General features: G+C 44.6%; 2 protein-coding genes across 4 annotated transcripts; both read left to right on the forward strand.

Moving 5' to 3' along the window:
* Positions 1–914: 914 nt before the first annotated feature.
* On the forward strand, positions 915–13,057 carry XB5798854.L (uncharacterized XB5798854 L homeolog). Of its 3 annotated transcripts, none has more exons than XM_018266231.2 (10): positions 915–1,022; positions 2,780–2,963; positions 3,389–3,551; positions 3,785–3,931; positions 4,411–4,571; positions 6,904–7,077; positions 8,076–8,217; positions 8,638–8,825; positions 9,117–9,258; positions 12,599–13,057. In XM_018266231.2, exons 1-10 carry the CDS (start codon positions 940–942, stop codon positions 12,790–12,792), a joined length of 1,578 nt encoding a protein of 525 aa, XP_018121720.2. In that variant the 5' UTR covers positions 915–939; the 3' UTR covers positions 12,793–13,057.
* A 905-nt stretch (positions 13,058–13,962) lies between these two features.
* XB5761350.L (cytochrome P450 2B4-like L homeolog) lies at positions 13,963–26,842 on the forward strand. The gene is made up of 10 exons (XM_018268356.2): positions 13,963–14,273; positions 17,017–17,197; positions 18,666–18,828; positions 19,913–20,059; positions 20,884–21,044; positions 23,279–23,452; positions 24,001–24,142; positions 24,949–25,136; positions 26,112–26,253; positions 26,344–26,842. The coding sequence occupies exons 2-10, from the start codon at positions 17,021–17,023 to the stop codon at positions 26,535–26,537; spliced, it is 1,488 nt and encodes a 495-aa protein (XP_018123845.1). The 5' UTR covers positions 13,963–14,273; positions 17,017–17,020; the 3' UTR covers positions 26,538–26,842.
* Positions 26,843–27,054: the final 212 nt, after the last annotated feature.

Below are 27,054 nucleotides of genomic sequence, written 5' to 3' on the forward strand. Positions count from 1 at the left end.
AAAAACGGGCGCCGTCGTCAAAAAAACGGCCGCCGTTTCGCGAATTTTTCGCCGTTTCACAAATTTCGCAAATTTTTCGCCGAAACGGCGCAAATTCGCCCATCACTAGTCAGCTCTGTTCCAGCTGGAGTACACGGTGCAAGGTTTCTCTGAAGCCTCCCCTGTCCAGACTTGTGTTTGTTTTGCTTGTGATTACAGTGACAGTCAGGCTGTGCCGCCAGTTACAGGAGCAGTAAAGTGTTATGTACATGTCAGTGCACTGGTCATACATGCAGCTTTGTATGTCACTCAGTGTTTTATGTGGGTAACTGGGAGTTACTGGTTAAAGAAGCAGAATTGTAGGTTTAGCTGTAAATATAAGTTGGGGTTTCGGCTGATTTGAATATGAGTGTGTTTCGTGTTTCATGTTTTTATGTATCGGGGTGCAGGTATTTAATAAACACAAGCCCCCATACTAAACACTAATTAGAGGAACAGTCCCTTATACACAGTCTAAGGGGTCAGGGAGGTTGAACATTGCAGAAGTCCCACATTAATGCTGATTCAGGTGGGGGGGTTGAAGACCTGAGGGGCAGTGTCCCAGCAAAACTCCCTGTTTCTAAGTATCAAGAAGAATGGGGGGTTCGATTGGAACTGGGGAGCACTAGGTGGGTGGGCATGGGGTAATTAACTTTGTCTGTGGCAATGCATTGTACTGTGCCAGGAAATGAGGGAACAGTGTAGAGCTAATAGACCTCACGCTCCAGCCCCCCCCCTGTTTATTGGAGCCCCCCATAACCGTGGGATGTGCTTTCTCTAGAGTTACGACGCTGCCCACACACTGCAATGCTGCACTTTGGATGAGTCAATGTTTTTATGTATGAGGTTCAGCTCAGTTTATTCTGTTAATGTGGAATTCATTATGTAGAATGATTAACTGGTGTTTTAGCCACTGCCTGGATGGGTTGCCACAGCCGAGTGTTGGGAAGGCAGAACAGACGGTGCAGCTGGCGCAAGAGGAATATATCTCAGGAAAAGAAAAGGTGAGAGACGCCACATAGAATGGAATGTACCAATTGGCATAAATAGGGAAGCGATAGTCTCATTCTCCCTAGTTCTGTCCTTCTGGCAAGTGCACCCCAAAATCCTAACATGTAGCTTCACCCATCTGGAGTCTCCCCGAAGTCATGGTATTGTGTATGTTTTGTATTGGCCTAATAGAGTGAAATTGGCAGGGCTGCAGTGTGTGGGATTGGGCAGGAGTTGGGCTACAGTGTGTGGGATTGGGCAGGGGTGGGGCTACAGTGTGTGGGATTGGGCAGGGGTGGGGCTACAGTGTGTGGGATTGGGCAGGGGTGGGGCTACAGTGTGTGGGATTGGGCTGGGGTGGGGCTGCAGTGTGTGGGATTGTGCAGGAGCGAGGCTGCAGTGTGTGGGATTCGGCAGGGGCAGGGCTGCAATGTGTGGGATTGGGCATGGGTGGAGCTGCAGTGTGTGGGATTGGGCAGGGGTAGGGCTGCAGTATATTGGATTGGGCAGGGGCGGGCTGCAGTGTGTGGGATTGGGCAGGGGTGGGGCTGCAGTGTGTGGGATTGGGCATGGGTGGGGCTGCAGTGTGTGGGATTGGGCAGGGGTGGGGCTGCAGTGTGTGGGATTGGGCAGGGGTGGGGCTGAAGTGTGTGGGATTGGGCAGGGGTGGGGCTGCAGTTTGTGGGATTGGGCAGGGGCGGGACTCCAGTGTATGGGTGTGGGACTTGGCAGGGGGGCTAGAGTGTGTAAGTATGAGATTGGGCAGGGCTAGGTATGTAGTAAATGAGTATGGGATGGGGCAGGGGGTGGTTATCTATAATAACACTGCAGTGTGTTTGAGTATGTGATTAGCCAGACATCGGGAACCAATAATAACGGCATTGCAGTGTGTGAGTATGGGCAGTGATGTAACTATAGAGAAAGCACAACCCACAGTTGTGTTGGGGCTATGATGAATGAGGGGGGCTAGAGTGTGAGCTCTACTTGCTCTATAGTTCAAAAAAATCTCCTCTCCCCAGGCAATATGAGGAGCTGGGGAACGTCAGTCACCAGGCTTCTCCCAAAAAGTTGTTATGCCGCTGTGTATGGGATTGGGCAACGGGTGGGGACCCAGGGCCATCATCATAGTGAGAGAGAGAGAGAGGGTATTGTTGTGCTGGGTCTCACAAAATGAGCTTTAAAAGGGGGGCCAACTGCATCAAAGTTATAGAATCACACGTTTCTATTGGGATCTATTTACTGAATGATATGAGTCTCTCCTACATGAACTTTCCAGCAGTGGGAATGACTGGTTATTATAGAGTCATACTATATTTACTGAAAGATATGAATTTGGCCCATAACATTTTGTAACATTAATTTCATTTTTCAATAGTTTTTATTGCCATTTAAAATAATAATGAAATAAAAAGTATGAACATACAAGATCTTGTTACATAAGTCAGTGAGTATAAATTGAGTATAATTAGTATTAGTCAATGTGAGATGTAGTGAATAAAATGAATACTGTCAATAATTACTTGTGATACCAATGAGGTAACGTGAACAAACCTTCAATAGAGCGATACATCTTCCATGAATAGATATATATATATAGCAAAACCTACCTGTGTAGAACATACATTGCTATTAAGCACCTGTGTTCACGAGGGCCCCATATAAATAACTTGTCTGGGGCCCCAACATTTCTGATGTGGCCCTGTGGGTCCCTATAATAACAATTTTGCTGTATGATAAGTGGACCAGTTCTTATATTTAAATTTTCTTACAGAATCATGGAAATCTACTCTGTCCTGACTTTGTTCTTCATCTTCCTGCTCACCCTCCTCTTCCTCTCCTCTCTGTGGAGACAACAGAAGAGATCTCATGTCCTACCCCCAGGCCCAACCCCAATCCCACTTCTAGGCACCCCCAGTTACTTAACCCGTGATGGAATTATCAGGTATTACCCAGAGGTAGGTATATAAATAGTGAATAAAGTACCCCCTCTTGTAAAATATAAGGATATTATAAGTTACCGAGGAGTTTCATGACCATATAAAAGTACGAGGCCGAAGGCCGAGTGTTTTTATATAGGTCATGGAACTCCAAGGTAACTTATAATATCCTCATATTTTACAACTGGGGGTACTTTATTTATTATAATACACAAATTTTAGTGAGTCATGTGACAGAAATGACATCACTACTCACCGTTTATAACTGATGACATCAGAACTCACCGTTTATAAGGATATAATTTACAAGATATTCATGGCTTTTGTGTATTATTAAGGAATATAGGCTGCTGGAGGTAACTGGGATATATAGTGTGGCTCCATTATAGGCTGAATAATTGCCCTGTGGTTATGCCAATATGTGGCCTGGATTTTTCTTTCAGTTCCACAAGAAATACGGCACAATGTTCACCCTGTGGCAAATGACGGACCCAGTTGTGGTTCTGTGTGGTTACGACACGGTGAAGGACGCTCTGATCAACCACGCGGAGCAGTTCAGTGATCGCCCGGTGTATCCGGTGGTTGAAAAATACACCAAAGGATTCAGTGAGTTCCTTTTCTGCACTCAGTGGGTACTGTGGGGTACACTTATATAAATTAGTATTATGGGGTCCTTTTGGTCGCATTGTCCTTGTTTTCCTTTAAGGAAGGAGTAGACTTTCTCTGGCCTTGGGCACACCAGGCATCTGCCTGTATTTAATTTTAGTAAAATTTAAGAAGCAGCTGAATCACCACCATTTTCTTGTGGCACCAAATTGTCTGCTCCTGTTCCCCTGCAGCATTTATGACTGCCAATGATCACTGGCGGGAGTTCCGGAGATACATCCTGACAACTCTGAGGAACATCGGGATGGGGAAACAGACCTTGGAGGAGAAATGTCTGAAGGAGGCCGAGCAGCTGGTAGAGGCTATGGCTGAGAAGGGAGGTTGGTTCATTAAAATCTGGGGAGGTTTTAAGTTGGACACTGAGGGCTACAAAACAGTGGACTTGTCTGAAAGATGCTGATGCTGCCTGCCCTGGTCTCAGTGCAAGTATTGGGAATACTACCAACTGCTCCCCATACAAGCACAATTCTACCCCCTAGTGTCATGTTCCCTGCACCCCATATTTTCAGGTATCAGTTTAGCTTTAAGGACATTTAGGACATTGACATACTACCTCTTGGAAAAGAAAGGGAGACGGTATCAAAAAGTTGGTCATAGATTGGCTGCATGACTCCCGCTTTACTGACAATGGTATGTGCCCAGAATAGAGCTACTTGCCCAGTAATGCACTCTTTCAGCTGTTGGGTTGAATTGGCAAAACTGCCTGTGTGAGTGTCACATATATTTGATCTCAACAGCTCAGAATATCAGTCATATAACCACAAGTAGAAAACTTATATTCCTGTCTGCTGCCTCCCAGGAAAACCCTTTAACCCATCCCACCTGCTGGGCTGTGCCGTGTCCAACATCATCGGGGCTGTTCTCTTTGGGCAGCAGTTGGACTACAGAGACAAGAAACTCCTGGACCTCATGACAAACACCAGGAAACATGTCAGCAATATCATGTCCATGAAGCATCAGGTACAGTTGGGCCTCCCTCATATATATATATATATATATTATATATATCTATGTATTCAAAAATACTAAAATGGAAAATGAGAAGGGTATCACAGCAAGGTGTAAACCAAATCCAAATTCATTGTATACATATGTAATTGGCAAATACATGAAGCAAGAAGTTGTGGGATCCTTTTAAAAGTGTGGGGTAAATTTGTTGATGAGAGCAGGGAGAAAGCAGAGATTCTAAACTGTTATTTTCTTCCATAAAACCTCTTCATTAGAAAAGGAAAGTCATATTCACTGGGGGGGGATGCCACTTTCTAAATATAATTTCTATCCTTTGATATCTACTATGGGAGTACTATACTGCCATCTTTGATTAATTGCCCAGTGATCCGTGTGCACCATGTAAGTGCACAGTGCTTGGATCCATGTTTCCATTAAAGTGGCACATGCTCAGAACAGTAGTATGGAAGTTACTCTAATGATCACAATGATCAACTGGGAAATTAATCAAAGATGGGGGCACAGGTCTCCCATAGAAGATACACTGTGCTTTTAAGCAAAAGGAAGCCCTGGCCTGAGGGGAGGGAGGTTAGTGATTCTACTAATTGTGGGGAAGGGGTTCCTAACAAATTTTGCAGCCTGCCGGTGAATTATTTTTGTTGTCCTTTAATAAAATAAGCATTGATATTTGGGTTTCCAGCATTGGCAAAGGGCTACTGTGGTGCCATTATTAAAAAAGAGAATCTCAGGCTGAAAACTATAACCTGTTAGTTTGATATAGGGGGTAGGAAAGCTTTGGAGGGGGGCAATAAGGCATAACATACTGTTTCGCAAATCACAATGCTATGAGCTTGTGCAACACGGATTTTTGTGTAACAGATCTTGCCAAACTAATTGAATTGCCTTTTATGAGAAGGTGAGCAGGGACCTTGATTCTGGGACGGCAGTGGATGTGATTTACTTAGACTTTGCTAAAGCATTTGATACAGTGCCACACAAAAGGTTACTGGTTAAATGAAGGAATGTTGGCCTGGAACATAGTATTTGTACCTGGATAGAGAACTGGCTAAAAGATAGACTACAAAGAGTGGTGGTAAATGGAACATTTTCTAATTGGACCAGTGTTGTTAGTGGAGTACCGCAGGGCTCTGTACTAGGTCCCTTGCTTTTCAACTTGTTTATTAATGACCTGGAGGTGGCCATTGAAAGTACTGTTTCTATTTGTGCAGATGAGACTAAATTGTGCAGAACTATAGGTTCCATGCAGGATGCTGCCACTTTGCACAGTGATTTGTCTAAACTGGAAAACTGGGCAGCAAACTGGAAAATGAGGTTCAATGTTGATAAATGCAGGTTATGCACTTTGGCAAAACTAATATAAATGCAAGTTCTACACTAAATGGCAGTGTGTTGGGAGTTTCCTTAAATGAGAAGGATCTTGGGGTCTTTGTAGATAACAAGTTGTCTAATTCTGGGCAGTGTCATTCTGTGGCTACTAAAGCAAATAAAGTTCTTGTATAAAAAAGGGCATTAACTCAAGGGATGAAACATAATTGTGTCTCTTTATAGGTCCCTGGTGAGGCCTCATCTGGAGTATGGGGGCAGTTTTGGACTCCAGTCCTTAAGAGGGATATAAATGAGCTGGAGAGAGTGCAGAGACTAAGTGCAACTAAACTGGTTAGAGGGAGGGAAGAGTTAAATTATGAGGAAAAACTTCCAGTAGAAGCAGAGTAGGGGGTTCATCACAGAGGGGGGCAGAGAAGTCGGGGAATGCACTGCCGGCAAAGTTTCCTCTGCTTTATTCTTTATTCTTTGATGCATTTGCAAAGAAAATACGTGAAAAACTGGTGTGCGCATATCAGAATTGGTAGAAAAGTATGAATTCTTAGTGATCACCACAATTCGTTTTTTTGCCTCAAAGTACATGTGAGAATGCACAACGCACAACGCACAGCTTAGCGGGAATAGTGGGTTGAATGACTTTGGGTCAAGAATAATATCCCGGATTATCTCACGGGTGCAATACTTTCTAAACAAACCGGCTTGTAACTCTGTTGCAGTTGTTGTAGGTGCTTTAAGCCTCTCATAGCTCAAACCATTGTGCAATAGACACTTCCATTTGGAGTTGGTTCCCTTCAATTTAAATGATACTACAAACAGTCTGTGTGGCTCGTGGGGGGGGGTGTTGGCAGAGAATAAAATGGTGGCCTCCAGTGATCACCTTGGGATACGCGACACTGACAATTCCACATTGGGTGCTCATTCAATTGTTTGGAGACGTGTGGTCCCTCGGTGGAGCCAATTCATGCAGAATTTCCATTGACCATGTTCCTTAAACCCTCAGATCTGCAACATGTTCCCACTGCTGTTAAAGTTGCCCTACCTGAACCAGATCCTGGTCAAAAACAGCCTGTACCTGGTGGCCCATGTGAGGGAGCAGTTGGACTTCCACAAGCAGACTCTGGACACCAGCACCCCCAGGGACTTCATTGACCATTTTCTACTCAAGATAAAAGAGGTGAGAATGGAAGGGGCATCTGGGGGCCACCACTGTCTGCACATGGAATGGGATTGCACCTTGTTTCCAGATGGTGGTTGGCCCTTATATATATTGGAGAAAGAATATCTGGGATAATTGATAAAAGTAAAATCAAGAGAAAATGAGGGATTTGATTGGCTTCCCTGTAAGAGGATTCCAGCCAATAGCAAGTAGCAAATGGGTCTCTCCTCTGTGATTGGTTCCAATAGAAATGTTCTCACTGGTAGTGGCCGGACCAATTTGCCTGTTCCTCTGGCACTTTCCTGTTAGTGGCTCCAGACTTTCTTATTTGATTTTGGGGCAGGAGAGGGGATTGAGGCTGATTCTGCAGGAGGGACCCATTGAAGGTAAAAATCCTCATTATTTCCAGGTTTGGCAGAATTCTAACCCTGTTAACCGCATAGACAGTGGCATGTGGCTCTGTTTCTTAGAACAAAAAAAAAATCAAAAAATAAAAATGAAAAAGAAGAGATTAATATGACTTGTAAAGTGGTATCTTACCAAGGTAACCTCCAGTCCAAAGGTCTGCCATCATTTTTGCAATATGTAGAATATTCGAATATGGGAAAACACCACCCACAGTAGCCAAAAGTATTAAAAAAATTAAAAAGACTTTATTAGGACATATGTAAGCCTAACGCATTTTGTGCCTGAAGTGGGCACTCACTCATAGGCTCTATGAGGCCTCAAATTTTCTACAGAATACTAAACCTGACCTCATTGATTACTGAATTCAGGGGCCACATATGCAACATAGGGCACCTCTGCTTTATAAGTATTTGGCCCCCATCCCCTTTGCTTGGAGCTTCACATTCACTTGCCAAGTTACTGACCATCATTAGACTCCCGGGTGCTACAGGCTACGGGGGGGGGGTTAATAAGTTTGAGACACCCCAGAGCCCCACATGACAGGTTGGGGTGCAATAGACACATTGAGGCTGGCATTGTGAACGTTTTTATTTTTATGGTTCCCCCAGGAGTTTGGGAAAGCAGATTCCAAGTTCCATGAGTTGAGTCTGACGACGTATATCTCCGGTCTGCTCGTAGCCGGGATCGACACCACCACTTCCACCCTCAAGTTCTGTGTCACCCTCATCGCACACTTGCCCCACATTCAGGGTACGGCAAATGCTACAAGGTTTGGCATTGTATTCGTTTAAATCCATCTCTGCATTATTGGCAGGTATTGCTCAGGGCTGGAACTAGTGATTGCACCCCCAATTCTGCCTTCTCTAACTCCAGCCCCGGGGCATCAGGATCATGTGAGTGGGGGTGAATTTGGGAGTAGATGGGGGAGAAGGGGTAACTTAGAGTGAGGAACATGAAGTAGATATACATCATATGTAGGGTTGCCACCTTTTCTGGAAACAAATACCAGCCTTTTTATATTTTTATTATTGGGTTAGGGCACCATTGCTAAAGGGCAAGCACAAGCCAAACCAAATGAGTGGCCATAGAATTAGGGACAGTAAGTATATGTAGAAGTATTATGAGGAAGGTGAGTGTATAACCCACATGTGATTATTCTCTCCCTTCCAGCAAAAGTACAAAAAGAGATCGATGATGTAACGGGGTCCCAGCGCCCCCCAGGAATAAGTGACCGACCCCGGATGCCTTACACCAATGCCGTGATTCATGAACTGCAGAGGCACTTGGATCTGGCCCCAGCAGCGTTATTTCATGCGCTAACGGAAGATACCAAGTTCCATGGCTACACCTTCCCCAAGGTACAGAGAAGTTTGGGCAATTTATCCAACATTACTGAACATGCAACAACTCAATTGGGAGGTTTCTTTATTGGGAGAGTTCTAGTTCTTGTTTTTTAATATAAAGGCAAAAAAGCACCAACTGCAAATGACCTTGGAATCCGACTCTCTTTTACAAAAATCAAGTGGCTGAATTCCCCCTGGGTGTTTATTTCATGGCAATTATAATAACTTTATTCTGCAGTGGGGGAGTCCAGGGGACTGTTGGTGGGAGTGTTTATATGAGTGTAATGTAGTGTTGGTCTGTGACAGGGCACCCGGATCATCCCGTACCTCTCCTCAGTGCTCTTCGACCCGACCCAGTGGGAGACCCCACATGAATTCAACCCGGGGCATTTTCTTGATGAGAAGGGACAGTTTCGGGCAAAGCCGGCTTTCATGGCATTTTCTGCAGGTGAGTATGAGCCAAGGGGGGGAGAGAATATTTTGGTTAGCACCGGGACCAGAGGAACACAAAGGAAAAATGGGGGGTCTTTGCCAGACAATGATATACAGTTAATAGATAAATAGTTAGAGGTGTAAGTGCTGTAGCAACTTGTAGATTTAGCCACTAGAGGTCTCACTCTTTCAGATCAGTGTAATTGGCAGTTGAGTGTATGTGGCAGTTTATGGCTTTGGTTGGATTCATCTAATAAAGTCTGTGCTGCTGATCCTATGACTGTACCTCCATATGTATAACCCACACTCACATGTGGCACCAGCGAACAGAACCATGGGGTGAAAGGCTTACTGGGAATCACTGGGACTAAAAGGGAAAGTAAAGCAGCACCCTGAATCTATGGCTGGAGTCACGGCTAGTGACAATCTAGAATCTGCCACCCGGGGTCACCATCAGAAAATGATTCTGTCTCATGAAAGATGAACACAAAAATGCATTGAAAGAGTCCATTGAACTTATCAGATATGAATGAATGAGACAATTAAGGTGGCCATACATGGAGAGATCCGCCCGTTTGGCGATGTCGCCAAACAAGCGGATCTCCCTCCGATATGCCCACCCTAGGGCCCAACGATCGGATCCTAATGATGCCCAAACGGGCGGTTGGATCGTGGGGCCGCATCAACGAATAGATGCGGCCGTGATCCGACTGGATTTTCTGTCCCATCCGATATCTCGATCGGTGAAGCCCGTTGCGGGGCCCCATACACGGGCCAATAAGCTGCCGACACGGTCTGTCTGCAGCTTTTATCGGCCCGTGTATGGCCACCTTAACACACAGTTTGTATTGGAACTTCAATATAACTCAGGCAGTGTTAATACAATGTGGAACCCCAGATACCGGCCCAAGGAGCTGCAGGAGATGCTGGAGAAAGAACTGGTAGCATTTGTATCCTCAGACTGAGAGAGAATTTTTAGCCAATGTGTTTATGATAGAGAAGGTGCTTCAGCCCTCATATAGAGAAGGTCCATCAGTCTCTGTTTAAAGAATGTCCTTCAGTCCCCATTTAGAGAAGGTCCTTCAGTCCCTGTATGGAATACATGTAACATTCACATCTATGGGCTCCATTACAAAGAAGGCTCTAATAAATGCTCTAAAGACACTGTAGAACATTGAAACTGGCTCCAACTTATTGCAGATGCTCTTAGCAGGACCGATCTTCCTAACTCCAATGGAGATGACAAGGACATTGAATCCATTGATTGAGAGACAGTCTTTGAGAATGTGTCTATATAAATACATGTTAATAATAATAATGTGCTTCAGTCCTTGTTTAGAGAAGGTCCATCAGTTACTGTATAGAGAAGGTCCTTCAGTCCTCATATAAAGAAGGTCCTTCAGTTCTCGTATAGAGATGGCCCTTCAGTCCCAGTATAGAGAAGGTCCATCAGTCCCCATATAGAGAATGCCCTTCAGTCCTCGTATAAAGAAGGTCCTTCAGTCCCCGTATAGAGAAGGTCTTTCAGTCCTAGTATAGAGAAGGCCCTTCAGTCCCCGTATACATAAGGTCCATCAGTCCCCGTATAGAGAAGGTCCATCAGTCCCCGTATAGAGAAGGTTCAAAAGTCCTCGTATAGAGAAGGTCCTTCAGTCCTCGTATAGAGAAGGTCCTTCAATCCCTGTATAGAATACATGTAACATTCACATCTATGGGCTCCATTACAAAGAAGGCTCTAATAAACGCTCTAAAGAGACACTGGCAGAACATTGACACTGGCTCCAGTCCAGACAAAGACACACTTATTGCAGATGCTCTTAGCAGGACCAATCTTCCTAACTCCAATGGAGGTGACAAGGACATTGAATCCATTGATATGTGGGAATATTTGCAGACGGGTAAAGACAGGTATAAAAATAAACAAACACACAGAACAGGATTCTGCAGCACATATTCTAAAGCATTTTACAGGTGTAGGGGGTCAGAGGACTGTTACCCCAGTTCTACCTGTGACACCATTCAGCCAGAACCCAGGTTACAGGCAAGGGAGAAATCCAATTGGCTGGGAGTCCCAGAGGACATCTGGGAAAAGAGTAGGAGCCAGAGAGAGCCTGGGTTTGGAGCCAAATCCACAGGGTGGGCCAGCAGAGACAATAAAGAAGCCCCATCCAGAGCCAGTGTGAGAGAGCTGCCCAGGAACACACACTGGATCTCTGCAATTGGCTGTGGTGAGCTCAGCTTGGAGGAAAGGCCTAGAGCTCCAGCTGTATAGAAAGGGTTGTCCTGTTCCCTAAACAGTTGCCTTTTGTACATGGAAAGGAGGTGCAACTGTGGCACTTAAAGGACTGCATTAGTGAGTCGGACAGGTCCCCACATTTCCCCAGTGCAAAGCTTTGTGTGGAATTCCCTTGAGCTGTACTCCTCACTGGCCACTAGGTGGTGGCACCGCTCTGTAAATCCCAGTTCCCAGTGTCTTTTAGAAGCAAAGAGGCCCAGGTCTGCTGGATTTCCAACTGTAAACACACCAGGTAAGAGGGAATGTGATCCTGTTGTATGAGAGTGTGCCAAGAAAGGGTTACCCAGGGTTGACCAAACTACAGACAATATTCCCCTGTAGCAACGTCTTCCTTTGTCAATGCACCGGGACATAATAGTCAAGAGAGAAAGAATCCTCATACTGTGGAGTCTCAGAAGAGACATCATGGAAAGATTACACAACTCACATCCAGGAATAGAAGGTGTCTACGTCGAGACAGGAATGTGTGTATTGGCCTGAAGTGAATATATTAGGAATTATGTGCAGACGAGCAGCCAAGGAGACACTGTAACCCCCCCAAATCCCTGATGGACAAGTTGCTACTGATTCGGAATGACAAAGGCTGCTATTCCGGACATACTATTTTCTGATAATTAATTTACTTCAGAGGAGTTCAGATAAATTAGTAAGATTTAGGAATTTGATGAACAGGCAGACTTTATTGAGGGGCAGATACATATGTCATAGGGTAGGAAGGTAAGTAGGGCAGTGTCCGCAGTTTAATAGCAGGTAGGTGTGGGTGCAGAATTTGGGGCAGTTACTGGGGGCTGGGAGGGGGTAAAGCCGCACATAAGTTTCAGAGTCAGATCTGGAAGTTAAGCAGGAGAATTTGGAGAGGGTATCATTCTGGTTGGATAGAGTGGTCCAATACTCTGCAGCTAAGGCTTTACTTCCCCTTTAAGAAGCATTACTGGTTTTGTGGGTTCCAAACACTTAGCTGAGCTGTTCTATATATTGTGGGTCTGTTTGGCTTCAGGGGACCTTGTTATTCTTGCCCTTTCTGCCCTGACTGTGACCTTAATGTGCCCCTCTATTTTAGGGAAGCGCGAGTGCCTGGGGGTGAATTTGGCTCGGATGGAGATTTTCCTCTTCTTCTCGGCTCTGCTCCAGAAATTCTCCTTCTCTTCAGTCTCTGGGGCCCAAATGGACATGAAATCTCTCAGGTTAAATAAGGATGAGATGATCAAATCCTATGAGATCCGCGCTGTCCCTCGCTCCTCCCAACCCACCTGATTGGATGATCATTTGTTATGCTCAACCCTAATTGGTACTTGATGCCCCTATGGTCCATGTATTTCTCTCCTATATAAACACTGACCCAGCTCTGTGCACAAAACATTTTGGATTTCACAAGGATCAGCCCAGAGGCCAATTCCCATGTAACAAATCAACAGAACGAGTTTCCTACATGTTATATTCTACACGCTACATGTCATATTACATGTCATAGTGTCATAATGTCTATAGTGAGAAAATTGAAAAGATTTTCTTAATTTCAGCTTTTTCCTTCTGTCTGTTTATTCCCACAGACACACACACACTCTCCTGTGCAAAGGAAGTAGAGAGAGTCACGCGAGTACCAGGAAATATACTCCCCCGTGCAAAGGAAGTAGAGACAGTCACACAAGTACCAGGAAATACACTCCCCGTGCAAAGGAAGTAGAGACAGTCACATGAGTACCAGGAAATACACTCCCCATTTAAAGGAAGTAGAGACAGTCACACGAGTACCAGGAAATACACTCCCCATTTAAAGGAAGTAGAGACAGTCATGAGTACCAAAGGAAGTAGAGACAGTCACGTGAGTACCAAGAAATACACTTCTCCATGTAAAGGAAGTAGAGACAGTCACACAAGTACCAGGAAATACACTCCCCCATGCAAAGGAAGTAGAGACAGTCACACGAGTACCAGGAAATACACTCCCCCGTGCAAAGGAAGTAGAGACAGTCACATGAGTACCAGGAAATACACTCCCTCATGCAAAGGAAGTAGAGACAGTCACATGAGTACCAGGAAATACACTCCCTCATGCAAAGGAAGTAAAGACCATCACACAAGTACCAGTAAATACATTCCCCCATTTAAAGGAAGTAGAGACAGTCACGAGTACCAGGAAATACACTCCCCCGTGCAAAATAAGTAGAGACAGTCAGAAAGTCCAGAAGTTGAGTAGGAGAATTTGGAGAGGGTATAATTTATTTGCACAGAGTGGTCCAATGTTCTGCAATAAGATTATAAACTAAACTTGCATCTGAGGCTTTACTTCCCCTTTAAGAAGCATTACTGGCTTTGTGGGATCCAAACACTTAGCTGAGCTTTTCTATATATTGTGGGTCTGTTTGGCTTCAGGGGACCTTGTTATTCTTGCCCTGACTGTGCCCCGACTGTGCCCCGACTGTGCCCCTGTATTTGTGCCTGGGGGTGAGTTTGGCTCAGATAGAGATTTTCCTCTATTTTTCATTTTCTATATGAAGGATATATGGGCTTTTAACCCTTTCAGGAAATATGATTGTTGCTAGATTGTCACAGTTGAGCACATGGGAAGACTGACACACAGAACAATAACCTGATATACAGGAATTAAAGCAGTTACACAAGATGGTTAATTATACGAGCCCAAAAGTTTCTCCTCTTCCTCCTCCTCCTCCTCCTCCACAATCTGACAGCAGCACCAGCAGCATCTTTGTACCTCTTGCCTGAGCCCAGATACGGTAAGGCTTTGTGGGGGTACAGTCGGGATTAGGGTTATAGGGGAGTGGCTAGAGAACAGGAGTTAAATGTGGAAATAGAGACAAGGAATTGGGGGCACAGGGGCTACTAGTGGTATAAACTGGGAAGGGACGGGGGTAGGAAGGGGCAGTATATTGGATAGAGGTTTATATTGGTGAGGGACTTGGGATAGAGAACTAGGGGGCCACACACACAGGGAATTGGGGAAATGCTGGATAAAGACACAGGCTGATTTGGGCAGTGCTTGTACCTATGGAAACATTACTAATATTCATCAGAGACAGGGGGGCCCCATTTGGATTTGCGTCCGGGAGGAAAGTAGAAAGAATATAATGTCCTTGGCCCAGATATAGAGTCAGACAGAGGCAAGTGTTGGCCGGAGGTGCCGGGGCCCTTCAGTGGCAATTGCACAAGGAACATGTTCGGGGGAATCTCATATCCATGTATTGTGGTTGCTCTCGGAATTGGGCACAAAGCTTCACCCACTGATTTCTCAAGTTGCCCAGTAAATGGTGCCCAGCATATAAGGGGGTGAAGAGGAGCCTCTGGGGGAGGGGGTCAGGGTCATCATGATATAGGGGTGCCATCTGATTTGGTAGAAAATACAGACTATATTGATTGGCTCCTGTTGGCCAGTGATTCAGATGTTTTCTAATGGCCGAAGTTAATGACAATTTGAGTTGAAATTCCAGGGAGCGGGTGACTGGGCTGTTAGGGCAGTTGATGGGGGCAAATCTGTCTGACTATGGAGTTGGCACGTGTGTGTCATTGGTTGCTATTGGTTACTGCACTTTTGCTCAGTTTTACTGAATGAGCCCCACTGGCCAAATATCTCCTGGGCCTGTAGGGATTGTGGTGTCGGTAGAATAAAGGGAAAATAATTGTGGGTGTGACACTGTGTGAGCCAATATGGAACTAAATCACAAGTTGTGCAATTCCCGCAGTGAGTGTGGATTTGTGTAATCACGTGGCATCAGTAACACCCGACAACAACACACTCCACCCCAACTCCACTCACCTATTTAATGTTCTCCAATGGAAATCATTGAGTTGTGTCCTGGGGCAAAGCTTGTGTGTCACTCTCAGACCCCAGAGACACAATATTAACAACTTTATATGAACCGTGCAATTCCTGCACTGAACTTTGCACCAGGGAAATGTGTTTATGTGCAGCTCACACACCGGCCTGCAGTTACAACACTAAGCTTGTTGCCTATTGAAGGTCAGTGATAAAGTCCAGACTGAGACATGGAAACAATGAAACTACCACTCAGTGGCGCCACCCATAGGCATTTAATTGCCAGCTGTCAGTTCAGTGACAGGGAAAGACAGGGCACCCCATTGGGGTATTTAGTGGGGGTCAGTGACAATACAACACTTCTCCACCCAATCATAATTTGTATTTCTATCCCAGGCCACTGATTGGGCCACTGTGCTCTTTTCTACACATAGGGGTCTATTTATTGTGGAGTGAAGCATTACCAGTGATGTTGCTCATAGCAACCAATCAACAGCTAGGAAACAAAAGCAAAGATCTGATTGGTTGCTATGAGCAGCGTCAACCTTAATGTTTCTCTCCCCTTTCTACACAGCATAATAAAAAGACCCCTAAAACACGGGATCAAACATCCGCTAGTCTCCCCTTATTTCCCCCGCCATGGCACCTTCATTGGCTTCATTCCTGGTAGTATTTTTGCTTCTATCCCATTGACGACATCCTCAGCTGAAATCGAGGGGCATTAGTGGGGCGACTTTAGGGGTTTTGAGGACAAACTGCTGTGGCCCTAAAGGGGAGGGACAAATGAACCAGGGCCCCCAATGTCATTCAGACAAATCACAGTAACAAGTGGAGAATACACAGAGATGATTCCAGAACCATATGGACCTCCATGAAGTTCCCTTCTGGGTTGGGCACAGACCAGCAAACTCATTGGGAGAAATCCAATAACAATGGAGTTTGTTGGCTCCTGTATTCAGTTGAGTCAAATCATTCTGGTGCTGCTACACTGGGCACAGAATATACAGACAACCCAGTTTGGTTCTGATCAAGTCAGTCACCTTGTAACAGGTTCTGTCTGGTCTGGTTCTTGGGGACATTGTGCCCATTCAGTACCAGTTATTCTTATCCAGTTGTGCCTTTATCTGCCCATTGTGTTCTGTGGAGCCCTGGAGCTACGGCACAAACCCTGACATTCTGACTAATTACATCATCAAGAGCTGAAGGTCCACAAAGTGTCACTGCTGGTTCTGCCTTCTAGCAATGATTTAGTATTTAAGAAAGTTCAGACAAGGTGAACATACTGTTTACATAAATCTTTTAGGAGCACCTTACACTAGGCTCAATCTGAAGGCCATTTGGGGTTGGAGCTGGGGGATTGGCCATTGGCTCTCTAGACTCTAGATTGTGTGTATTTTTATTTGTATAGCGCTCCTTGAGGGCAAAGCCCTGTACCTAAAGCATCTAAAGACCCAGTTTGGAGACTAGTTATGGTCAGATCTGGGGTGAATATGTATCGACTCCCCTCGATATTCTGAATATGTGGCAGAATGACTTAATAACCAATATCTTCCTATATTCCATATCTGTGCCCATTCCATAAGCCGAGGGCTCTGACCAAAGGTTGGACGTTCAGTTGGGACTTGAACTGATTTAATATCATTGATAAGTGCCCTGCCTGTGTATTTGATTAGGGATCATGGACTCTCCCATATTGTCTCTAACAGAAGCATGGAAGTCCTCTCTGCCCTCATCTTGTACCTCATCTTCCTGCTCACCCTCCTCTTCCTCTCCTCTCTCTGGAAACAACAGAGGAAAGCCCTCCTCCTGCCGCCAGGACCAACCCCAATTCCACTTTTGGGCACCCCCAGTTATATAACCATAGACAGTGCCTGCAAGTACCCCAAGGTATGTAGTAGTATATATTTATATATATATATATATATATATAGTCAAATACAAGATTCCTCTGCACTCAACCCATTATCAATATATTTAAGACAGAGACATTTTGTGCTACTGCTACTGAAAAATGCCTTACCCTTTAAACAACACAGGGATTGTTTGTCCATATATTGCAATATATTTAAGCTGAACAACTACGTCAAAGTCATCCCATATCTGGCCAGTCCTATGCTCAATATATATATATATATATATATATATATATATATATATATAGTTCTACCCCCTACTGGATAACTACAGTACTGCTACATTAGAGTTAAAGGGACAGTGATACAGTGGGGCAAATTCACTAAGCGCCGAAGCGCCGAACGCTAGCGTTAATTCACTAGCGTTTGGCATTTTCGTTACTGCGCAAATTCACTCGAACGCTGGCGTAGTTTCGCTAGTGTTACTTCGCACCCTTACGCCAGGCGAATTTTCGCTAGTGATGTAACTACGCAAATTCACTAACTTGCGCAGTGTACTGAACGCTACCTTTTACGCTAGACTTCCTTCGCCACCTCAGACCTGGCTAAGCGCAATAGAGTAGATAGGGATTGTTTGAAAAAAAGTCAAAATTTTTTCCCAAGTCCCAAAAAACGCTGGCGTGTTTTCTACATTATAGCTGATAGGCTGAAAAAGATCGAAAAATTTTTTGGGGCTCCCCTCCTTCCCCCCTACATTTCCTGACTCATGGCAACTTACCTAGACAGTGGGCACATGTGTAGGGCAAAATAAAATTTTTATTTGCTGATTTGAAGGTTTTCTAGCCATTTGTAGTGCAGATACGTGTTCCTCCATTGAAATTTGAATTTGGCGCCGTATGCAAATTAGCCTTCGCTAGCGTAACTTCGCTTTATATAGCGAATCAACGCTAGCGCAACTTCGCAACCTTACGCTACCCCTGAGTGCAACTTTGGATTTTAGTGAATTTGCGGAGCGCTGGCGAAACTACGCCTGGCGAAGTGCGGCGAAGTGCGGTGAAGTTGCGCCTGGCGCAACTTCGCATCTTAGTGAATTTGCCCCAGTGAGTATTTAGAAGCAACACTTGCATGTAATAGTGGGTTCTGGGGTGCCATAATCCTGGTACCTCAGGAGGAATTAGACAGTGGTGTGGTCCCTGGGTCCTACATATTGTTGTGCTGCACAGAGAGAATAAAGAAAGGTGCAGACGTATTATGTTCATCCAGGGATTGATCCCATTGCCTTTTCTGAACTTTTGTTCTCATCTCCTAAATATCTGTGTGAGTCACTGATTGACCCGGATGTAAGTGTAAGAGCTGCTGTACCTGGGGCAGTTTGTATGTATGAGCAATAATGGCCAAGCAGTATGGCAGCAACAGCAGGGCTTTAACGTAGGATAATCCCACAGACAGGGCAGGTTCTACTCTGATATGTGAGATCTGATACCCCATGAGTCTGTTTACAGTTACAGAAGAAATATGGTGATATGTTCACTGTTTGGCTGCTGAGTGACCCCGTTGTGGTTCTGTGTGGGTACGACGTGGTGAAAGACGCTCTGATAAACCACGCGGAGGAGTTCAGTGGACGCCCAGTTCAGCCATTGGCCGATAAACATGCGCAAGGATACAGTGAGTTGTTATTCTTTGCACCCCAGAAACCCACCCTATGTGCCAATGGCACCCCTCCTTTCTCTGAGCTTCCCAATTCCTAAATGGCTAATAGGGATATTTGGGCTTGACACCATGACATTCTTCTTCCATGTGTTGCTTCTATAAATGAGTCTTATTTTAACTTTGCCTTCCCTGATGTTGTGGGGGTCGGGGGTCGTGGGTGAGCCAACAGACCAACAGATGCACCTGGGAAAGGTAGAAGGTGGGGCAGTAATGCAGATGGTGGCAACATGACTAGAGGGGGCAGTAAGGCAAGATGACAAATGATGGCTAAATTATGTAACTTTTAACTTGAATTTAGGCCCCTTCAGTGTAGCAAGTGGAAGTGGAATCTGGAGGTGAGCAGAGGTGGGATGGGAAGATAACTGGGGGCCCTGGTCTATCACATTGCTCTACAAAACCTCCCCAAACTGATGCCATTGCTGCTTATGATGTTGTTGGGCCTGGAGGTCAAAACCCTGCAGAATTCTGGGACAGTTAGGGCTGTACAACTTATGTCTCTCCATACGTTGGGAGTTGCACATCATAAACAAGTGAAGGGTAGCAGGTTGGGCAACTGGCATGATCCCCATCTGTCCCTCCTGTTTGCCCCACTGTGCCCCTTCCTACCTGTAACTGCTGCTAAATGACTCTGTCTGTCCGGGGCAAGTCCCCCTCTCCTTTCAGACATGCACCAGATCCTGCACAAAAGGCTGGCTGCATCCCAAACCAAATCCAACCCCTAATTTGAATATTCATATCAAATACGGTAAAACAATTTGTCACAGTCAGTTGTGCAGAGATTTCAAACCAAATCCAGAGTCCAAGAATGTGGCTGAATTCAAATACTGCAACAATTTGGATTTCTGGAATTTCTGTTGGGTTGACCAACTCCAAAGCCAAATCCTAGATTTGGTGCATCCACGTGGGAAACTCTAGGACCACCAGTCTGTGTGTACTCTGGTCTTAATCTTGTTCCTTGACTTGCTCTTAGTTATAAGTTACAAGTACCCTCAACCAATATTTTGAACTGTACATTTAATCTGAAATACCCCTTTTTCAGATTTTGAAAGTTCCAACACCCACTGGCGTTACTTCCGGAGATTCATATTGACAACACTGAGAAACATTGGTTTGGGGAAGAAACCCCTAGAGGAAAGGTGTTTAATGGAGGCCAAGCAACTCATTGAGGCTGTGTCTGAAACAGAAGGTAAGTTCATCAGGATCTTCAGTCAAAGGAAGGGGTGTCATGGAGAGTTTGTGAAGAGTCCATGTTCCTGCACAATTGATGATGATTGGGAGAGCTCTGTTGTTCCAGCAGTAGTCGATGGTGGTGAGGTTCTTGAGAGTCCATCATTCCTGTACAATTGATGATGATTGGGAGAGCTCTGTTGTTCCAGCAGTAGTCGATGGTGTTGAGGTTCTTGAGAGTCCATCGTTCCTGTACAATAAGTGATTGTTTTTCCAGGTGGTGGGAGGTGAGATGTCTGTTCTCTTGAACTGATAGTTCAGCAACTCCTACAAAATATAGTTCTGTTTCTGTAGGAGTTTCTGGTACAGAGAGCTGACACTTACTGGGGCAGTATATTACTGAGATTTGTAACAATAAAACGATTTTGGTGAATGTCATATGTTTCGCTAGTGCAAAAAACCTGCGCAAAGGCGCTAGCGAATGTTAGTGATCGTGTTACGTCCTTTTAGACTGATTATAGACATCAACCATGTCTTGCAAAGTTTGCGACCTAATGGCTTTTGCGAATATTCACAGTGTATGTAATAACATTTCCCGATCGCAAATCGTTTTTTTTTTCACGAAACTCCAGAGCAGGTTAAACCTTTGCTCAATGCCCAATGTGATATTCACCAGCAAATGGTTTTACATTATGGGCCATGCTGAACGTTCACAAAGACGTCATGTTAAATAACACTTGCGAATGGTAATCCTCCCTTTTGTGTTTCATCCACCCATGTATTACGTGATGTTTATCATGGAGTTAGAAATCTGACACTTCTCTCTGCTTTTATATTTTCTAGGAAAGCCTTTCAACCCCATCCAGCTCCTGGCTTGTGCCGTGTTCAACTTCATCAATGGTGTTTTATTTGGGCAGCAGTTGGATTACAGTGACAAGAAACTGCAGGAGTTTATATTACACACAAGGAAACACGTCGACAATGTGCTGAACAAAACCTCCCAGGTACTGGCTCCCATTGCTGTTACTTCAAGTATTGACTTGTCCTGTTTGCTGGTCACATGATGTATAAGGGGGGGGGAGCGACTTTACAGTTGGCACTGCCGGTTCTATGGGTTATTTATAGGAATGTGCCCAGTAGAAAGGTGATATCTACATGTACATATGCCACCTACTTCCTACTCACCTTCTTTACTGTCCAGTATTTCCATGTTCTCCATTCTCTTCATATCAATGTATTGTACTTTAACTTTACCCCTGTACCCATAATTTTGTCCTTTCCTCATCCTTTCTCCATCCTTTCATCCTTTTCTTCTGTTTCTCCCCTTATCTCCCCACTCCCTTCTGCTTCCCCCTGCTCCACCCTTCCCCGTTCTTTCTCTTCTTTTCCTCTCTTGTGTAACAACTTACCCTGGTTGGTCTAGTGGTGCGGTGGGGACACCCGCAATGCTGCTCCTCTTCATGCAAAATGCCGGCTTCTTAGGGTGCGCGCGTCTCGACACCAGCGCGAAATTCAAAAGTATTTAAATTGGCAAATTGTATTTTCTCACTGCCCGTTATAGGATCTTCTTTGTGAGTCTGTGCTGAAAAGCTTCTGTTATTGAAACCTGTTGTGACCCTTGTCTGTTTGTGATGATTCTGACTTCTGAAATCCTGACCCTGCCTGGTAACCGACTCTTCTATATCCGTATCCCTCCTGATTGGTCTCCTGGTTTGACCCCTGCCTGTCTGACTCCGCTTGTACTCTGCCTGCCCCGACCCGGCCTGGTTTGACTACGCTTTCCAGTGTCGGACTGGCCCACCGGGAAACCAGGAAAACTCCCGGTGGGCCAAGTTAACAGTGGCCCCTCATGCTGTTAAACATTTGGCCTATTTCATGGCCATTCCCTATTTCTATGAAGCTAAATAGATAGAATAATAGTTTATAGTATATAGAGAATAGAGACTAGAAGAATAGAGATTGAGTGAGGAGAGGAAGAAAAATAGTACTGAGTGGGCCCCTGGTCTAAGGTTTTTGGGTGGGCTCCTGGTGTCCCAGTCCGACACTGACGCTTTCTGTCTACGCCTTGTACTGTGACCTTCTGCCCAAAAGACTTTGCTTTACCGTCGTGCCCCTTTACTCGCCCAGAACCCCTCGCTTGGCACCTCTCTTAATAATACCTGGCGGCATCCGATTAGCCGAGGGCTCCTCCCGAGGTGAAAGGCAGAAGCAAGAGCCGAGAACAGGGTGTTTAGAATTGGTTCTGGATTAGGGGGCCGACCATGACATCTTGCTTTTGTCTTTTACATTTGATTTTATGCCTCTCCCATATTTTTCTTTTTTGTTCCACTTTCTACCCCCTTTCCCTTCATTGTCACCCACAGTCCCATATTCACCCAGCTTTATGTTGTACATATTTATTTTTATGGCCTCCTCATCTCCAGGAGTAAAGGGATACACAGAAAAGACAGTTTACACCTACAAACAATAACATATGAGTCATTGTTACAATTGCATAGGGGATGATCCTGCTCCCAAAAGCTTACAATCTGAAAGGGAAGGGGAGTGAGAAATAAAGTGGGGTGACCTGCGTGGTGGTAAAGTCCTGTCAGTCTAGATATTGGCAAGTTGTATGCAGAGTTAATGGGGTGAGTAGTAGAACAGTAAGCTGTTTGGACTTTGGTCAATGTGATAAGGACTTTGATTATAACAGATAATACCAAGGGTTTGCTCTTGTGCACCACAAAAGGAAAGTAACTGAAGATGATTAAACAGACTATTAAAAGCTGGTCTAAAGATGACAAGACCCCCATTCTCCAGGACAAAGAGGAGTCCCAATTGTAATATCAATTGCTGTGACCCAATAGGCACTGCCACCTCAAGGGGTTGGTCAGACCAAAAAAATATCTAGAAGACAAAGAGAAAAGAAGGGTCTGCTCCCTGTAGTATAATGTTCCTAATACATTTATTCCATAAAATTAGTTGCACCTTTAATATTTAAAGGTATATATATATATATATGTATAAAATTCTCTCATAAACCAATGCATCAATGTTGCACAAGATGTTTCATCATCACAAGTAGTTCTTTGGGGGAGGACATCATAGTATTACTGTAACTATAAAAACATCTCTATTATGTTCACCCATGAAGAAGTTACTGCAATGATGAGTAAGGACAGAGCAGAAAAGCATTGGGCACTAAAGCTCATGAAGGGGAACCCAATAATGACTTGTTCCGCCTTTTATCCACATGCAGGTCTGTGTCATGTTCCCGGTGTTCCTGAAGATTCCATTCCTCTGGAAGATCCTCTGCAGGGGGACCTTGCGGCTACACTTGTTTGTCAAGGAGCAGATTGATTTTCACAAGCAGACCCTGGATGCCAACTCTCCAAGGGATTTTGTTGACTTCTTCCTCCTGAAGATAAAAGAGGTGATCCCACAGAATATATTGGTGCTATGGATCATGGGGGGGGTGCCTAATTGCTACCAGTGATCAGAGGTTCCTTTCCACTATGAAGATGGCTACTGCCTTGAGTAGGTCTTGCCTGAACTTGAGATTTTAGAAACACACCCGCCTTCTGAGGGCAGTTTTTTGGGAGCTTTGTTTCGAACATGGGAGCCATTTCACTCACAGCAAAGGGGTTTCTGGGAGTTTCTCCTGACTTTATATAATTACTTCATCTCTAATGTGCATGTGGGTGGATTGTGCCATTTCCCATACAGTTACAATGAGTAATAATGCTGTCAAATTCATGCATGAAGTAATGATGTATGTCGGATATGAGCACTGGGGATATTATGGAAGTGGGGAGAAAATGGGAGAATAGAAGATATGGGGAAAATGGGTATTAAAGAAGGTAAGAGTAGCACAGAGGGATTTGAAGAATTGTTACACCCTAACAAAAATGTAACTCTTTTTAAAACTCATGGAAGTTCATGAATTACATTCAATATTCGGATTCCATTCTGTTTCCCCAGGAGGAGGACAACCCAGACTCAATTTTCTGTGACGTGAGTCTCATGATGAACATCACTGGCCTGTTGGCTGCAGCGACTGACAGCACTTCTTGCACCCTAAAGTACTGCCTGTTACTGATAGCCCAATTTCCAGATATTCAGGGTAAGGGAGGCAATGGATGAGGCAAAAACTCTATTGAGACCAGATGATCTAGCACAGATCAGGCAGCTGCTCTAGTGGACTCAAAATGATCTAGGACAGATCAGGCAGCAGCTCTAGTGGACTCCAGATGATCTAGCACATCTCAAGTAGAATCTCTAGGACAGATCATGCAGCAGTTCTAGTGAACTCAAGATGATCTAGCACAGATCAGGCAGCAGCTCTTGTGGACTCCAGATGATGTAGCACATCTCAAGTAGAATCTCTAGTGGATTCCGGTTGATCTAGCACAGATTTGGCAGCAGCTCTAGTGGACTCCAGATCATCTAACACATCTCAAGCAGAATCTTTAGTGTACCCCAGATGATCTAGCACAGACCAGGCAGCAGCTCTACTGTCTAGCACAAATCAGGTTTGTGATCCAAATCGACACAGCCAGAATATAGGGAAAGTTGCTTTTGAATTATTTTTGTTTGGTTGGCAAAGCTAATGCTGTGGTATCATCATATTGCTCCAGTAGAACGCAACCTGTTGGGATTCATGGCACAATCACATAGACAAAGCATTGTAAAGGGAATGCTCACATCCCTGGGGGCTACTCTAGGGGGCAGCAGAAAAGGCAGCTTCTGCATTTTAATATTGTACAATGCCTTCCAAGTTCTAAGAATATATTCTAGATACTCTTTACATACATAGACCAATGATACTTATTCTTCCCCCAGGAGGTATTTAATGTTGTTTCCCCATCCACTGACCTCCCTGGTTATATCCTGCTAACCCCCACCTGTATGTGCCTGACTCTCCTCCAGCAAAGGTGCAGCAAGAGATCGATGATGTGACGGGGTCCCAGCGGCTTCCGCAGATAAGTGACCGCCCCCGCATGCCTTACACCAATGCCGTGATTCATGAACTGCAGAGGCACTTAGATATTGCACCAGTTGCTTTCTATCATGCACTTACAAAAGACATTGAATTCCGTGGATATACCCTCCCCAAGGTATGGAGAAGCTTTATAGGGATCATGATGATGGTGACATGAGACAACGAAGGAATTTGCTTCTAGATATAATTCTATCTGTGATCAATGAAAAGGCAAAATATTCTTCTTCCTTGATAATTCAGTGAGCCTTTCAGAGCATGTGTGGACCCACAACCAGTTCCATACAGAAGAGGCTTGATAATCAGCGAATCTGACCAGTCAATAGAATAGACACCATGATGGGCCAACCAAGTGAATATATAAAAAGGACTGCCCACTGATATTATCTATATATATAATCAGAGAAGGGATTGGGCCTCTTCCTCATGAGCTTATCCATAACTGTGCTAATCGGCATATATGGAGCACTGTTATCTTGGAATAGGGAATAGTATTTTCCTTATAGATGCTCCTGGCCAATACTCAGCCTCAGTTCTACATTGTGAGTAGAGTAATCAAGAAACCCATAATTCCCACTAGATGGCCATTGTGATAAAAACCAATGTGGATACCAAGTGTCCATCTCCCTCCTTTAGACTCATCAGCTCCACAGTCCCACCCTGCAACTGGATCAAGTTCAGTATGTCTTAGAATCTAAAGGTTTCTAGTGGGACTTTTGATCTGTGCGTTAGGATGGAACCACTTAATAAGGTCTCTGTAGATAGAAGAGATTTGCATCTTGACTGTTCCTCATAAGCCTCCCCTTAACTGAACTGATACGGCATATGTGAAGATCTTGGAATATGAAACAGTATTTTCCTTATAGATGCCGATACTTGGCCTCAGTTCTACACTGTGAGTAGAGTAATCAAGAGACCCGTATTTCCCACAAGTGTCAACCTCCCTCCTTTAGACTCATTAGCTCCACAGTCCCATCCTGTATCTTTTTAACTTCTCACACAACTTTGAAAACCCTCACCCTACCCTATCCAGACCTTTAGGTTCCCACTTCTCCCTTCTACTTCATGACATTGGTGTGTTGGTCTGTGACAGGGCACCCGAATCATTCCGTACCTCTCCTCAGTGCTGTTCGACCCGACCCAGTGGGAAACCCCGGAGGAGTTCAACCCGGAGCATTTTCTGGATGAGAAGGGGCAGTTCAGGACAAAGCCAGCTTTCATGGTCTTTTCGGCAGGTGAGCAAAAGTGACTTTTAATGAAGACTAATGACGGCCTGTCAGACCTAAACACCCAAGTAGGATTCTAACCATAAGACTGTTTTGCAGGGAAGCGTGAGTGCCTTGGGGTGAATTTGGCCCGTATGGAGATCTTTATCCTGATCTCTGCTCTGCTCCAGAAATTCACTTTCTCTGCAGTCTCTGGGGAAAAACTGGAGCTGAGATGTTCCAAGAACGTCAAGATGGACTTTATTATATCATCTGAGATCTGTGCAGTCCCTCGCTCCTCTAACAATGACTGACCAAACAAATAAATCAGGGGGTTATATGATGATGTCCTACAGAGAAGATCTGAGAAGCTCCAATAGACTGGTAAAAACTAACTGCTGATTGGTTACTGGAGCCAATGAGCTGAATTGTCTCTTCTTGTAGAAATTCTAAATAGCACAAACATGGACTTTGCACATTCCCTAATTCTTATTCAATGAACTGTTATTGGTGCTTTAGTTGAACGATGCACTTCTTTTTATATTTCTGCATTGTTCAACTGTTGCTCTCCATATTAAACTTTGGTTACACTACAAATCCCATCATGCCCAGTCATTTTTATGTGAAGGGTCTTTGATAAGGTTCAATAGTATGAACCGGTGTTCAAAAGAGCTAAGGTGATTGCTGATTGGTTGCTGCACTGTGGAAAATGTTTCCCACGTTACCAATGACCTCCACTGACCCCTTAATTTCTGCTGTGTGATTTGTGGATACACAATCTTTAAAAAGTTATATTGAACAAGGGGCAGAACACAGAAGTCCAAATCCAGA

This window comes from Xenopus laevis, chromosome 6L (assembly GCF_017654675.1).
Source record: "Xenopus laevis strain J_2021 chromosome 6L, Xenopus_laevis_v10.1, whole genome shotgun sequence".
Lineage (NCBI taxonomy): Eukaryota > Metazoa > Chordata > Amphibia > Anura > Pipidae > Xenopus > Xenopus laevis.

Excerpts from the sequence above, each read along its gene's own strand:
- XB5761350.L (XM_018268356.2), top strand. The coding sequence starts at position 17,021 with ATGGAAGTCCTCTCTGCCCTCATCTTGTACCTCATCTTCCTGCTCACC. Across the intron at positions 23,453-24,000 it reads TCCTCCTGAAGATAAAAGAG|GAGGAGGACAACCCAGACTC; the intron begins GTGATCCCACAG and ends CTGTTTCCCCAG. Across the intron at positions 26,254-26,343 it reads TTTCATGGTCTTTTCGGCAG|GGAAGCGTGAGTGCCTTGGG; the intron begins GTGAGCAAAAGT and ends ACTGTTTTGCAG.
- XB5798854.L (XM_018266231.2), top strand. The coding sequence starts at position 940 with ATGGGTTGCCACAGCCGAGTGTTGGGAAGGCAGAACAGACGGTGCAGC. Across the intron at positions 2,964-3,388 it reads TTATCAGGTATTACCCAGAG|TTCCACAAGAAATACGGCAC; the intron begins GTAGGTATATAA and ends TTTTTCTTTCAG. Across the intron at positions 3,932-4,410 it reads GGCTATGGCTGAGAAGGGAG|GAAAACCCTTTAACCCATCC; the intron begins GTTGGTTCATTA and ends GCTGCCTCCCAG.